Below are 14,089 nucleotides of genomic sequence, written 5' to 3'. Positions count from 1 at the left end.
CACCAGCGCTGTATCATCAGCGAACAACAACTGACTTACTTCCCAAGCTCTCTCATCCACAACAGACTGCATACTTGCCCCTCTTTCCAAAACTCTTGCATTCACCTCCCTAACAACCCCATCCATAAACAAATTAAACAACCATGGACACATCACACACCCCTGCCGCAAACCTACATTCACTGAGAACCAATCACTTTCCTCTCTTCCTACACGTACACATGCCTTACATCCTCGATAAAAACTTTTCACTGCTTCTAACAACTTGCCTCCCACACCATATATTCTTAATACCTTCCACAGAGCATCTCTATCAACTCTATCATATGCCTTCTCCAGATCAATAAATGCTACATACAAATGAGAGTTGGGGTGAGAGAGTATCATTAAATTTTAGGGAGAATAAAAAGATGTTCTGGAAGGAGGTAAATAAAGTGCGTAAGACAACGGAGCAAATGGGAACTTCAGTGAAGGGCGCAAATGGGGAGGTGATAACAAGTAGTGGTGATGTGAGAAGGAGATGGAGTGAGTATTTTGAAGGTTTGTTGAATGTGTTTGATGATAGAGTGGCAGATATAGGGTGTTTTGGTCGAGGTGGTGTGCAAAGTGAGAGAGTTAGGGAAAATGATTTGGTAAACAGAGAAGAGGTAGAAAAAGCTTTGCGGAAGATGAAAGCCGGCAAGGCAGCAGGTTTGGATGGTATTGCAGTGGAATTTATTTAAAAAGGGGGTGACTGTATTGTTGACTGGTTGGTAAGGTTATTTAATGTATGCATGACTCATGGTGAGGTGCCTGAGGATTGGCGGAATGCGTGCATAGTGCCATTGTATAAAGGCAAAGGGGATAAGAGTGAGTGCTCAAATTACAGAGTTATAAGTTTGTTGAGTATTCCTGGTAAATTATATGGGAGGGTATTGATTGAGAGGGTGAAGGCATGTACAGAGCATCAGATTGGGGAAGAGCAGTGTGGTTTCAGAAGTGGTAGAGGATGTGTGGATCAGGTGTTTGCTTTGAAGAATGTATGCGAGAAATACTTAGAAAAGCAAATGGATTTGTATGTAGCATTTATGGATCTGGAGAAGGCATATGATAGAGTTGATAGAGATTATCATTATTATTATTATTATTATTATTATTATTATTATTATTATTATTATTATCATCATCATCATTATTATTTTCATTAATCTTACCATTTCTATCATCATTACTATAACAGTGTTTACCAATCGTCTTTGTAACAATTTAAGGGTACATTTAAGATCCTATTTTCATTGTTGAATTCTCCGTAGAGGTCGACTACTTTCATATGAATTCTTGCCAGTGTGATCGAAGAAAGTCGTGTGACTCCTCTCTTCCTCATATCGCTCACCTTCCTGTCTAATCATATCGATTCACACGAGACTCATCACTTATGCCTTTCTCTAAGCCTCGCTAATATACAAGAGAGTGTGTGTGCATGTCTGAGAGAAAGATTGTCATACACCTCCGCTTTCTGCGTTGCGTGAAACCTGTTTCCAATATTCTATACACTGAAAACCCATTTGGTATAAAGGCTTGCCTAAAATTTATATCAATATTCGCTTTCATAAACACTGGAAGTGCATTTGGTGTACAAAACTCCAGAATATAAACTTAATATTCCCTGAACTATATACCCTGAGAGTCCCTTTATATATATATATATATATATATATATATATATATATATATATATATATATATATATATATATATATATATATATATATATATATATATATATATTTTCTTTTCTTTCATACTATTCGCCATTTCCCGCGTTAGCAAGGTAGCGTTAAGAACAGAGGACTGGGCCTCTGAGGGAATATCCTCACCTGGCCTCGTTCTCTGTTCCTTCTTTTGGAAAATTAAAAAATAACGAGAGTGGAGGATATATATATATATATATATATATATATATATATATATATATATATATATATATATATATATATATATATATATATATATATATATATATATATATATATATATATATATATATATATATATATATATAGAATTTATTCATGAAGTGTTTGAGAAGATATATTCCATTGGATCCAAGTTGAGATATTTCATATCTTCTATTGATGAATCTTTTGAGCCAAATGTTGGTTGACTGGGGGTTGTGATTCACTTGTGAGGGCATGACGACCTGAGCCCACTCGTCACCTCAACAAGCACGCTGATATTCGGAATTATGTCCGAAGAATGATAACCTCTTGAGGAAGTCGGTACTTGGCTATAATGGCCAGATCTCTGCCCACCCCATACGAATGTGCTCGAGAGTCCATGTCATCATAGCCTGAGTTATAGTACATTCGTGGTGAGGGTCTCGTATCAGGCTTGTATGTCGTGCTCAGGGATCGTACATTCTTCGTGGTCATACCATTTGGTCTAAAGATCGTAACATCGTACTCAAAGATCGTACCGTCGTGTTCAAAGATCGTACAGTCGTGTTCAAAGATCGTACCGTCGTGTTCAAAGATCGTACAGTGTCGTGTTCAAAGATCGTACAGTCGTGTTCAAAGATCGTACCGTCGTGTTCAAAGATCGTACAGTCGTGTTCAAAGATCGTACCGTCGTGTTCAAAGATCGTGCCGTCGTGTTCAAAGATCGTACAGTCGTGTTCAAAGATCGTACGGTCGTGCTCAAAGATCGTACCGTCGTGTTCAAAGATCGTACCGTCGTGTTCAAAGATCGTGCCGTCGCGCTGAAGGAGTGATGGAAAGAGTGAGACGCCAGAGATGATCTGTTTTAAAGGATAACATGAGATGACAATATGAGAGGAGGAACGAACGATGAGACACAAGTGCAGACAGAACATAGGAAGAAGCTAACACAAGTGTGATGTGGGACATGCCCTGGTGTGTTGAGATTATGTGGGACATTCCCTGGTGTGGTGGGATTATGTGGGACATGCCCTGGTGTGCTGGGATTATGTGGGACATTCCCTGGTGTGGTGGGATTATGTGGAATATACTCTGGTGTGGTGATTTTGTGTGGAATATGCCTTAGTGTGGTGGGATTACGTGTGATACCTCTGGTGTGGTGGGATTAAGCATGTGAGATAAGAGAGAGAGAGGAGGCGGGAGAAGGCAAGGCAGGACTGACTCCCTCATCACCCAGAGCACAAGAAAGAGTAGCTATGGGTATCTACGGCCAGAAGATGTCATGAGGGAAGGCTAGAGTGTGTGTACTACATAGCTGCGTAAAGAGAGGAGAGAGATATATGGAGGAGGGGAAAGAGTAGGAACGTCTTTCCCAGGTATAGCCTCCCCCCAGCTTGACATACTTAAACGTACAGTTTTTGGTCTTCAGTGTTGCCCTTGACTGTTATAAAGGGGCAGTGAGGGGAATGGGCTTTTCCCGGAATCTCCACCCCAGGGGAGCTGACCCCCATCCCAGAGGAACGGAACTTCATCTTAGGGGAAAAGTCCTCCTCAAGGGAACGGTCATTTCATGGCAGGGAACTTCCTTCCCTTTATAGGGGAACGCACCCTCCACTAGACCATCTTCGCAAGGAACAGTTCTCCAGCCCCGGGGAACGTTCTTCTCACCCCAAACAAAGTGATTCCTCAGGCTAGAGGAATAGAACACCCACCTCAGAGGAAAGGCCTTACCCCAGGGGGAACGCCTTACCATCTCTATTTTCGTCAGTCTACAAGAGATTCTACACTGTTTCCTTCTTTGTTTACGTTCTCTGAGTTCAAGATACATTCACCCGCCTCTATCCACCATTCCCACCACTATCTCTCTCCCTCTGTTTCTACAACCATAACCTGAGCAAGTCTGGGGGCCAAACTTTGCTTCCCACACCATGTTTAGTCCATCTAAGATTCGAGCCTAATGTTCATTATGTTATTAACAGTAATACTGAACTCCGACCCTCCTATAAGCATTTGACATTACCTCAGTCACTAACTACCTGCTACTACCGTGGTAACGTATCCTGCCTGTTACTATCATGATGATGCATAATTACCTGTTACTGTCATGATAAAGTGTAATACTACAATTACTTGCTTAACGTAGCTATCTTTGACCTCATTCATAATCACCAGGAACATCTCTACCACCTTACATGACCATTATAGTAGACATGAGTATAGCGGACATGATAACATGACAACCATTACCAGTACCATACCCACCATAACAACCATTATCATTACCATAAACCATTCCAACAATCTTCTCCATACCATCATAACAGCCATTCTTGTTTACCATTACAGCAACAACTACCATTCCTCACCTCAGTAACCATTCATATACGCCGCCATAGCAGTCATTACCATACATCACCATAACAACCATTACCATATAATCACCATACCAACTATTGCAATACACCACCATAACAACCATTATCATTACCATAAACCACCATAGCACTTATTACTATACACCATCATAACAACCATTTTTGTACACCACCATAACAACCATTATCATTACCATAAACCACCATAGCACTTATTACTATACACCATCATAACAACCATTTTTGTACACCACCATAACAACCATTTTTGTACACCACCATAACAACCATTTTTGTACACCACCATAACAACCATTTTTGTACACCACCATAACAACCATTTTTGTACACCACCATAACAACCATTACCATATAATCACCATACCAACTATTGCAATACACCACCATAACAACCATTTTTGTACACCACCATAACAACCATTTTTGTACACCACCATAACAACCATTTTTGTACACCACCATAACAACCATTACCATATAATCACCATACCAACTATTGCAATACACCACCATAACAACCATTTTCAAAAACCACCATAGCAGCCATTACTCTATACCATCACAACAACCATTTCTATGCATCACCATACCAACCATTACCATAAACCATTCCAACAATCTTCTCCATACCATCATAACAGCCATTCTTGTTTACCATTACAGCAACAACTACCATTCCTCACCTCATAACCATTCATATACGCCGCCATAGCAGTCATTACCATACATCACCATAACAACCATTTTTGTACACCACCATAACAACCATTACCATATAATCACCATACCAACTATTGCAATACACCACCATAACAACCATTTTTGTACACCACCATAACAACCATTATCATTACCATAAACCACCATAGCACTTATTACTATACACCATCATAACAACCATTTTTGTACACCACCATAACAACCATTTTTGTACACCACCATAACAACCATTTTTGTACACCACCATAACAACCATTTTTGTACACCACCATAACAACCATTTTTGTACACCACCATAACAACCATTTTTGTACACCACCATAACAACCATTACCATATAATCACCATACCAACTATTGCAATACACCACCATAACAACCATTTTTGTACACCACCATAACAACCATTACCATATAATCACCATACCAACTATTGCAATACACCACCATAACAACCATTACCATAAACCACCATAGCACTTATTACTATACACCATCATAACAACCATTTTTGTACACCACCATAACAACCATTACCATATAATCACCATACCAACTATTGCAATACACCACCATAACAACCATTTTTGTACACCACCATAACAACCATTTTCAAAAACCACCATAGCAGCCATTACTCTATACCATCACAACAACCATTTCTATACTCCGTCATAGGAACTATTTTCATATCCCAAAATAGCAACCATTAGCGTACACCACCATAGCGTCATTACCATATCTCACCATAACAACCATTATCATTACCATAAACCACCATAGCACTTATTACTATACACCATCATAACAACCATTTTTGTACACCACCATAACAACCATTTTTGTACACCACCATAACAACCATTATCATTACCATAAACCACCATAGCACTTATTACTATACACCATCATAACAACCATTTTTGTACACCACCATAACAACCATTTTTGTACACCACCATAACAACCATTTTTGTACACCACCATAACAACCATTTTTGTACACCACCATAACAACCATTATCATTACCATAAACCACCATAGCACTTATTACTATACACCATCATAACAACCATTTTTGTACACCACCATAACAACCATTACCATATAATCACCATACCAACTATTGCAATACACCACCATAACAACCATTTTTGTACACCACCATAACAACCATTTTTGTACACCACCATAACAACCATTACCATAAACCACCATAGCACTTATTACTATACACCATCATAACAACCATTTTTGTACACCACCATAACAACCATTACCATATAATCACCATACCAACTATTGCAATACACCACCATAACAACCATTTTCAAAAACCACCATAGCAGCCATTACTCTATACCATCACAACAACCATTTCTATACTCCGTCATAGGAACTATTTTCATATCCAAAATGCAACCATTATCGTACACCACCATAGCGTCATTACCATATCTCACCATAACAACCATTACCATAAACCATTCCAACAATCTTCTCCATACCATCATAACAGCCATTCTTGTTTACCATTACAGCAACAACTACCATTCCTCACCTCAGTAACCATTTCATATACCGCCGCCATAGCAGTCATTACCATACATCACCATAACAACCATTTTTGTACACCACCATAACAACCATTTTTGTACACCACCATAACAACCATTTTTGTACACCACCATAACAACCATTTTTGTACACCACCATAACAACCATTTTTGTACACCACCATAACAACCATTATCATTACCATAAACCACCATAGCACTTATTACTATACACCATCATAACAACCATTTTTGTACACCACCATAACAACCATTTTTGTACACCACCATAACAACCATTTTTGTACACCACCATAACAACCATTTTTGTACACCACCATAACAACCATTACCATATAATCACCATACCAACTATTGCAATACACCACCATAACAACCATTTTTGTACACCACCATAACAACCATTTTTGTACACCACCATAACAACCATTACCATATAATCACCATACCAACTATTGCAATACACCACCATAACAACCATTTTTGTACACCACCATAACAACCATTTTTGTACACCACCATAACAACCATTTTTGTACACCACCATAACAACCATTTTTGTACACCACCATAACAACCATTACCATATAATCACCATACCAACTATTGCAATACACCACCATAACAACCATTTTTGTACACCACCATAACAACCATTACCATATAATCACCATACCAACTATTGCAATACACCACCATAACAACCATTATCATTACCATAAACCATTCCAACAATCTTCTCCATACCATCATAACAGCCATTCTTGTTTACCATTACAGCAACAACTACCATTCCTCACCTCATAACCATTCATATACGCCGCCATAGCAGTCATTACCATACATCACCATAACAACCATTTTTGTACACCACCATAACAACCATTTTTGTACACCACCATAACAACCATTTTTGTACACCACCATAACAACCATTACCATATAATCACCATACCAACTATTGCAATACACCACCATAACAACCATTTTTGTACACCACCATAACAACCATTACCATATAATCACCATACCAACTATTGCAATACACCACCATAACAACCATTTTCAAAAACCACCATAGCACTTATTACTATACACCATCATAACAACCATTTTTGTACACCACCATAACAACCATTACCATATAATCACCATACCAACTATTGCAATACACCACCATAACAACCATTTTTGTACACCACCATAACAACCATTATCATTACCATAAACCATTCCAACAATCTTCTCCATACCATCATAACAGCCATTCTTGTTTACCATTACAGCAACAACTACCATTCCTCACCTCAGTAACCATTTCATATACCGCCGCCATAGCAGTCATTACCATACATCACCATAACAACCATTACCATATAATCACCATACCAACTATTGCAATACACCACCATAACAACCATTACCATATAATCACCATACCAACTATTGCAATACACCACCATAACAACCATTACCATATAATCACCATACCAACTATTGCAATACACCACCATAACAACCATTATCATTACCATAAACCACCATAGCACTTATTACTATACACCATCATAACAACCATTTTTGTACACCACCATAACAACCATTATCATTACCATAAACCACCATAGCACTTATTACTATACACCATCATAACAACCATTTTTGTACACCACCATAACAACCATTTTTGTACACCACCATAACAACCATTATCATTACCATAAACCACCATAGCACTTATTACTATACACCATCATAACAACCATTTTCAAAAACCACCATAGCACTTATTACTATACACCATCATAACAACCATTTTTGTACACCACCATAACAACCATTACCATATAATCACCATACCAACTATTGCAATACACCACCATAACAACCATTACCATATAATCACCATACCAACTATTGCAATACACCACCATAACAACCATTACCATATAATCACCATACCAACTATTGCAATACACCACCATAACAACCATTACCATATAATCACCATACCAACTATTGCAATACACCACCATAACAACCATTACCATATAATCACCATACCAACTATTGCAATACACCACCATAACAACCATTATCATTACCATAAACCACCATAGCACTTATTACTATACACCATCATAACAACCATTTTTGTACACCACCATAACAACCATTACCATATAATCACCATACCAACTATTGCAATACACCACCATAACAACCATTTTTGTACACCACCATAACAACCATTTTTGTACACCACCATAACAACCATTACCATATAATCACCATACCAACTATTGCAATACACCACCATAACAACCATTTTTGTACACCACCATAACAACCATTTTTGTACACCACCATAACAACCATTTTTGTACACCACCATAACAACCATTTTTGTACACCACCATAACAACCATTACCATATAATCACCATACCAACTATTGCAATACACCACCATAACAACCATTTTTGTACACCACCATAACAACCATTTTTGTACACCACCATAACAACCATTTTTGTACACCACCATAACAACCATTTTTGTACACCACCATAACAACCATTTTTGTACACCACCATAACAACCATTTTCAAAAACCACCATAGCACTTATTACTATACACCATCATAACAACCATTTTCAAAAACCACCATAGCACTTATTACTATACACCATCATAACAACCATTTTTGTACACCACCATAACAACCATTACCATATAATCACCATACCAACTATTGCAATACACCACCATAACAACCATTTTCAAAAACCACCATAGCACTTATTACTATACACCATCATAACAACCATTTTTGTACACCACCATAACAACCATTTTTGTACACCACCATAACAACCATTTTTGTACACCACCATAACAACCATTTTTGTACACCACCATAACAACCATTTTTGTACACCACCATAACAACCATTTTTGTACACCACCATAACAACCATTTTTGTACACCACCATAACAACCATTACCATATAATCACCATACCAACTATTGCAATACACCACCATAACAACCATTTTTGTACACCACCATAACAACCATTACCATATAATCACCATACCAACTATTGCAATACACCACCATAACAACCATTTTTGTACACCACCATAACAACCATTTTTGTACACCACCATAACAACCATTTTTGTACACCACCATAACAACCATTTTTGTACACCACCATAACAACCATTTTTGTACACCACCATAACAACCATTTTTGTACACCACCATAACAACCATTTTTGTACACCACCATAACAACCATTTTTGTACACCACCATAACAACCATTTTTGTACACCACCATAACAACCATTTTCAAAAACCACCATAGCACTTATTACTATACACCATCATAACAACCATTTTTGTACACCACCATAACAACCATTACCATATAATCACCATACCAACTATTGCAATACACCACCATAACAACCATTACCATATAATCACCATACCAACTATTGCAATACACCACCATAACAACCATTACCATATAATCACCATACCAACTATTGCAATACACCACCATAACAACCATTATCATTACCATAAACCATTCCAACAATCTTCTCCATACCATCATAACAGCCATTCTTGTTTACCATTACAGCAACAACAACCATTTCTATACTCCGTCATAGGAACTATTTTCATATCCCAAAATAGCAACCATTATCGTACACCACCATAGCGTCATTACCATATCTCACCATAACAACCATTTTTGTACACCACCATAACAACCATTTTCAAAAACCACCATAGCACTTATTACTATACACCATCATAACAACCATTTTTGTACACCACCATAACAACCATTTTTGTACACCACCATAACAACCATTTTTGTACACCACCATAACAACCATTACCATATAATCACCATACCAACTATTGCAATACACCACCATAACAACCATTACCATATAATCACCATACCAACTATTGCAATACACCACCATAACAACCATTACCATATAATCACCATACCAACTATTGCAATACACCACCATAACAACCATTACCATATAATCACCATACCAACTATTGCAATACACCACCATAACAACCATTACCATATAATCACCATACCAACTATTGCAATACACCACCATAACAACCATTACCATATAATCACCATACCAACTATTGCAATACACCACCATAACAACCATTACCATATAATCACCATACCAACTATTGCAATACACCACCATAACAACCATTATCATTACCATAAACCACCATAGCACTTATTACTATACACCATCATAACAACCATTTTTGTACACCACCATAACAACCATTTTTGTACACCACCATAACAACCATTACCATATAATCACCATACCAACTATTGCAATACACCACCATAACAACCATTTTTGTACACCACCATAACAACCATTATCATTACCATAAACCACCATAGCACTTATTACTATACACCATCATAACAACCATTTTTGTACACCACCATAACAACCATTTTTGTACACCACCATAACAACCATTACCATATAATCACCATACCAACTATTGCAATACACCACCATAACAACCATTACCATATAATCACCATACCAACTATTGCAATACACCACCATAACAACCATTTTTGTACACCACCATAACAACCATTACCATATAATCACCATACCAACTATTGCAATACACCACCATAACAACCATTTTCAAAAACCACCATAGCAGCCATTACTCTATACCATCACAACAACCATTTCTATACTCCGTCATAGGAACTATTTTCATATCCCAAAATAGCAACCATTAGCGTACACCACCATAGCGTCATTACCATATCTCACCATAACAACCATTTTTGTACACCACCATAACAACCATTTTTGTACACCACCATAACAACCATTTTTGTACACCACCATAACAACCATTACCATATAATCACCATACCAACTATTGCAATACACCACCATAACAACCATTACCATATAATCACCATACCAACTATTGCAATACACCACCATAACAACCATTTTTGTACACCACCATAACAACCATTTTTGTACACCACCATAACAACCATTTTCAAAAACCACCATAGCACTTATTACTATACACCATCATAACAACCATTTTTGTACACCACCATAACAACCATTATCATTACCATAAACCACCATAGCACTTATTACTATACACCATCATAACAACCATTTTTGTACACCACCATAACAACCATTTTTGTACACCACCATAACAACCATTTTTGTACACCACCATAACAACCATTACCATAAACCACCATAGCACTTATTACTATACACCATCATAACAACCATTTTTGTACACCACCATAACAACCATTTTTGTACACCACCATAACAACCATTTTTGTACACCACCATAACAACCATTACCATATAATCACCATACCAACTATTGCAATACACCACCATAACAACCATTTTTGTACACCACCATAACAACCATTATCATTACCATAAACCACCATAGCACTTATTACTATACACCATCATAACAACCATTTTTGTACACCACCATAACAACCATTATCATTACCATAAACCACCATAGCACTTATTACTATACACCATCATAACAACCATTTTTGTACACCACCATAACAACCATTTTTGTACACCACCATAACAACCATTATCATTACCATAAACCACCATAGCACTTATTACTATACACCATCATAACAACCATTTTTGTACACCACCATAACAACCATTATCATTACCATAAACCACCATAGCACTTATTACTATACACCATCATAACAACCATTTTTGTACACCACCATAACAACCATTACCATATAATCACCATACCAACTATTGCAATACACCACCATAACAACCATTTTTGTACACCACCATAACAACCATTTTTGTACACCACCATAACAACCATTTTTGTACACCACCATAACAACCATTACCATATAATCACCATACCAACTATTGCAATACACCACCATAACAACCATTACCATATAATCACCATACCAACTATTGCAATACACCACCATAACAACCATTTTTGTACACCACCATAACAACCATTTTTGTACACCACCATAACAACCATTACCATATAATCACCATACCAACTATTGCAATACACCACCATAACAACCATTTTTGTACACCACCATAACAACCATTTTTGTACACCACCTGCTACAGCTGCCACTGTAGAGAGCAGATCCCATGAGGTGACGAACAGGTAAACAACCTCGTTCGCTTGTTCCGCCACTTCTGAAGGTGTCCCCTCCCCCACCCCTCCACTCCTGTAGTGGTCATGGCTTGGGGACAGGACAAGACAGCGCCCCTGTCAGAGGGTAGTGGTGGTGTGAGGGTAGCCCACAACACGGTCTTGGTGGTGGTGCTGTCCTTTCTCCTGACGACACCAACACTCGCCACCAATTCGCAGAATGGATTAGAAGAAAGTAAGTTAATTATCTTGTCTTACTAACCACTTTATTATTCATATGTATTCATCTGTTTACTATGATCTCGTGTACTGTGTACCATTTTCTTTTTCTTTTTTTCACTGTTGGGCAGGAGGGAATGTGGGTGGCAAAGTATCAGTTGCTAATTGTACGGGTTAAGCTTAGGTAGTTGTTATGACCTTATGGTAGTGTGATCAAATCTTTCGGTACCGACTTGGTTGTATCATTATATATATATATATATATATATATATATATATATATATATATATATATATATATATGTATGGCGATCAGTTGACTTACGTAGGAACAAGAACCTCGAGGTTATGCACAATGATCGCGAGTTGACTACACACGATCACAGACAAACAGATAGCGCCCCCAGAACCTGCTCATTATATCCGTACATAGTCACCATCATTGTTGCAACCCTCTTGGTAATGTTGCATCAGGGTCTTCACGTTACTACATGCATGAGTCGTGCAATTGAACTCTTTCACCCGAGATCCGCCAGGCCTACAGACTGACTTGGGAAAGTAAAAGCTACATGCCAGTCATACCAACGAGCCAAAAATTAGAATGAAAAGCGCAAAGTAAGACTCAACATAGCAGATGTGATGTCGTGACGAGGGACACAGTGTTGCTTGGGACAAAGAAAATACCAAATGAAAAAGAGATCGTTCATCAAATTACAGGTCAAACTCTCACCATCCGTTGAGTTAGTTCACTCGCTATCTTTAGCCTAACGCCTTTCCCCGAAATTACGTTTTTGTATAGGGTCTTGGTGAGCTGGTGAATAACTTCAGAGTCTTCCGTCGACCCGATGATAGAGCATTATGGCGTACATAATGGAGTGAAACCGTGTTTTATGAGGTCGGGTTAAAGATGGGTCCGAGGAGTTATAATGACGGGCGAGGATCGAGTTATGTTTTCATGGTTATGATGGTGAAAGGTATTTAC

General features: G+C 37.8%; 1 protein-coding gene across 2 annotated transcripts in view; it reads left to right on the top strand.

Annotated features, from left to right (window-relative positions):
* The first annotated feature begins 12,855 nt into the window (after positions 1-12,855).
* Positions 12,856-14,089, top strand: part of LOC139756938 (uncharacterized) — a 461,695-nt gene continuing 460,461 nt past the window's right edge. For both annotated transcript variants that reach the window (XM_071676885.1, XM_071676883.1), the window contains exon 1: positions 12,856-13,123. In XM_071676885.1, the coding sequence (XP_071532986.1) occupies positions 12,976-13,123 (148 nt within the window). In that variant the 5' untranslated portion in view covers positions 12,856-12,975. The remainder of the gene's footprint in view (positions 13,124-14,089) is intronic.

Source organism: Panulirus ornatus, chromosome 23 (assembly GCF_036320965.1).
Source record: "Panulirus ornatus isolate Po-2019 chromosome 23, ASM3632096v1, whole genome shotgun sequence".
NCBI classification, from domain to species: domain Eukaryota; kingdom Metazoa; phylum Arthropoda; class Malacostraca; order Decapoda; family Palinuridae; genus Panulirus; species Panulirus ornatus.
The sequence above is the reverse complement of the archived record's forward strand: the minus strand, read 5'-3'. Positions and strand labels throughout refer to the sequence as shown.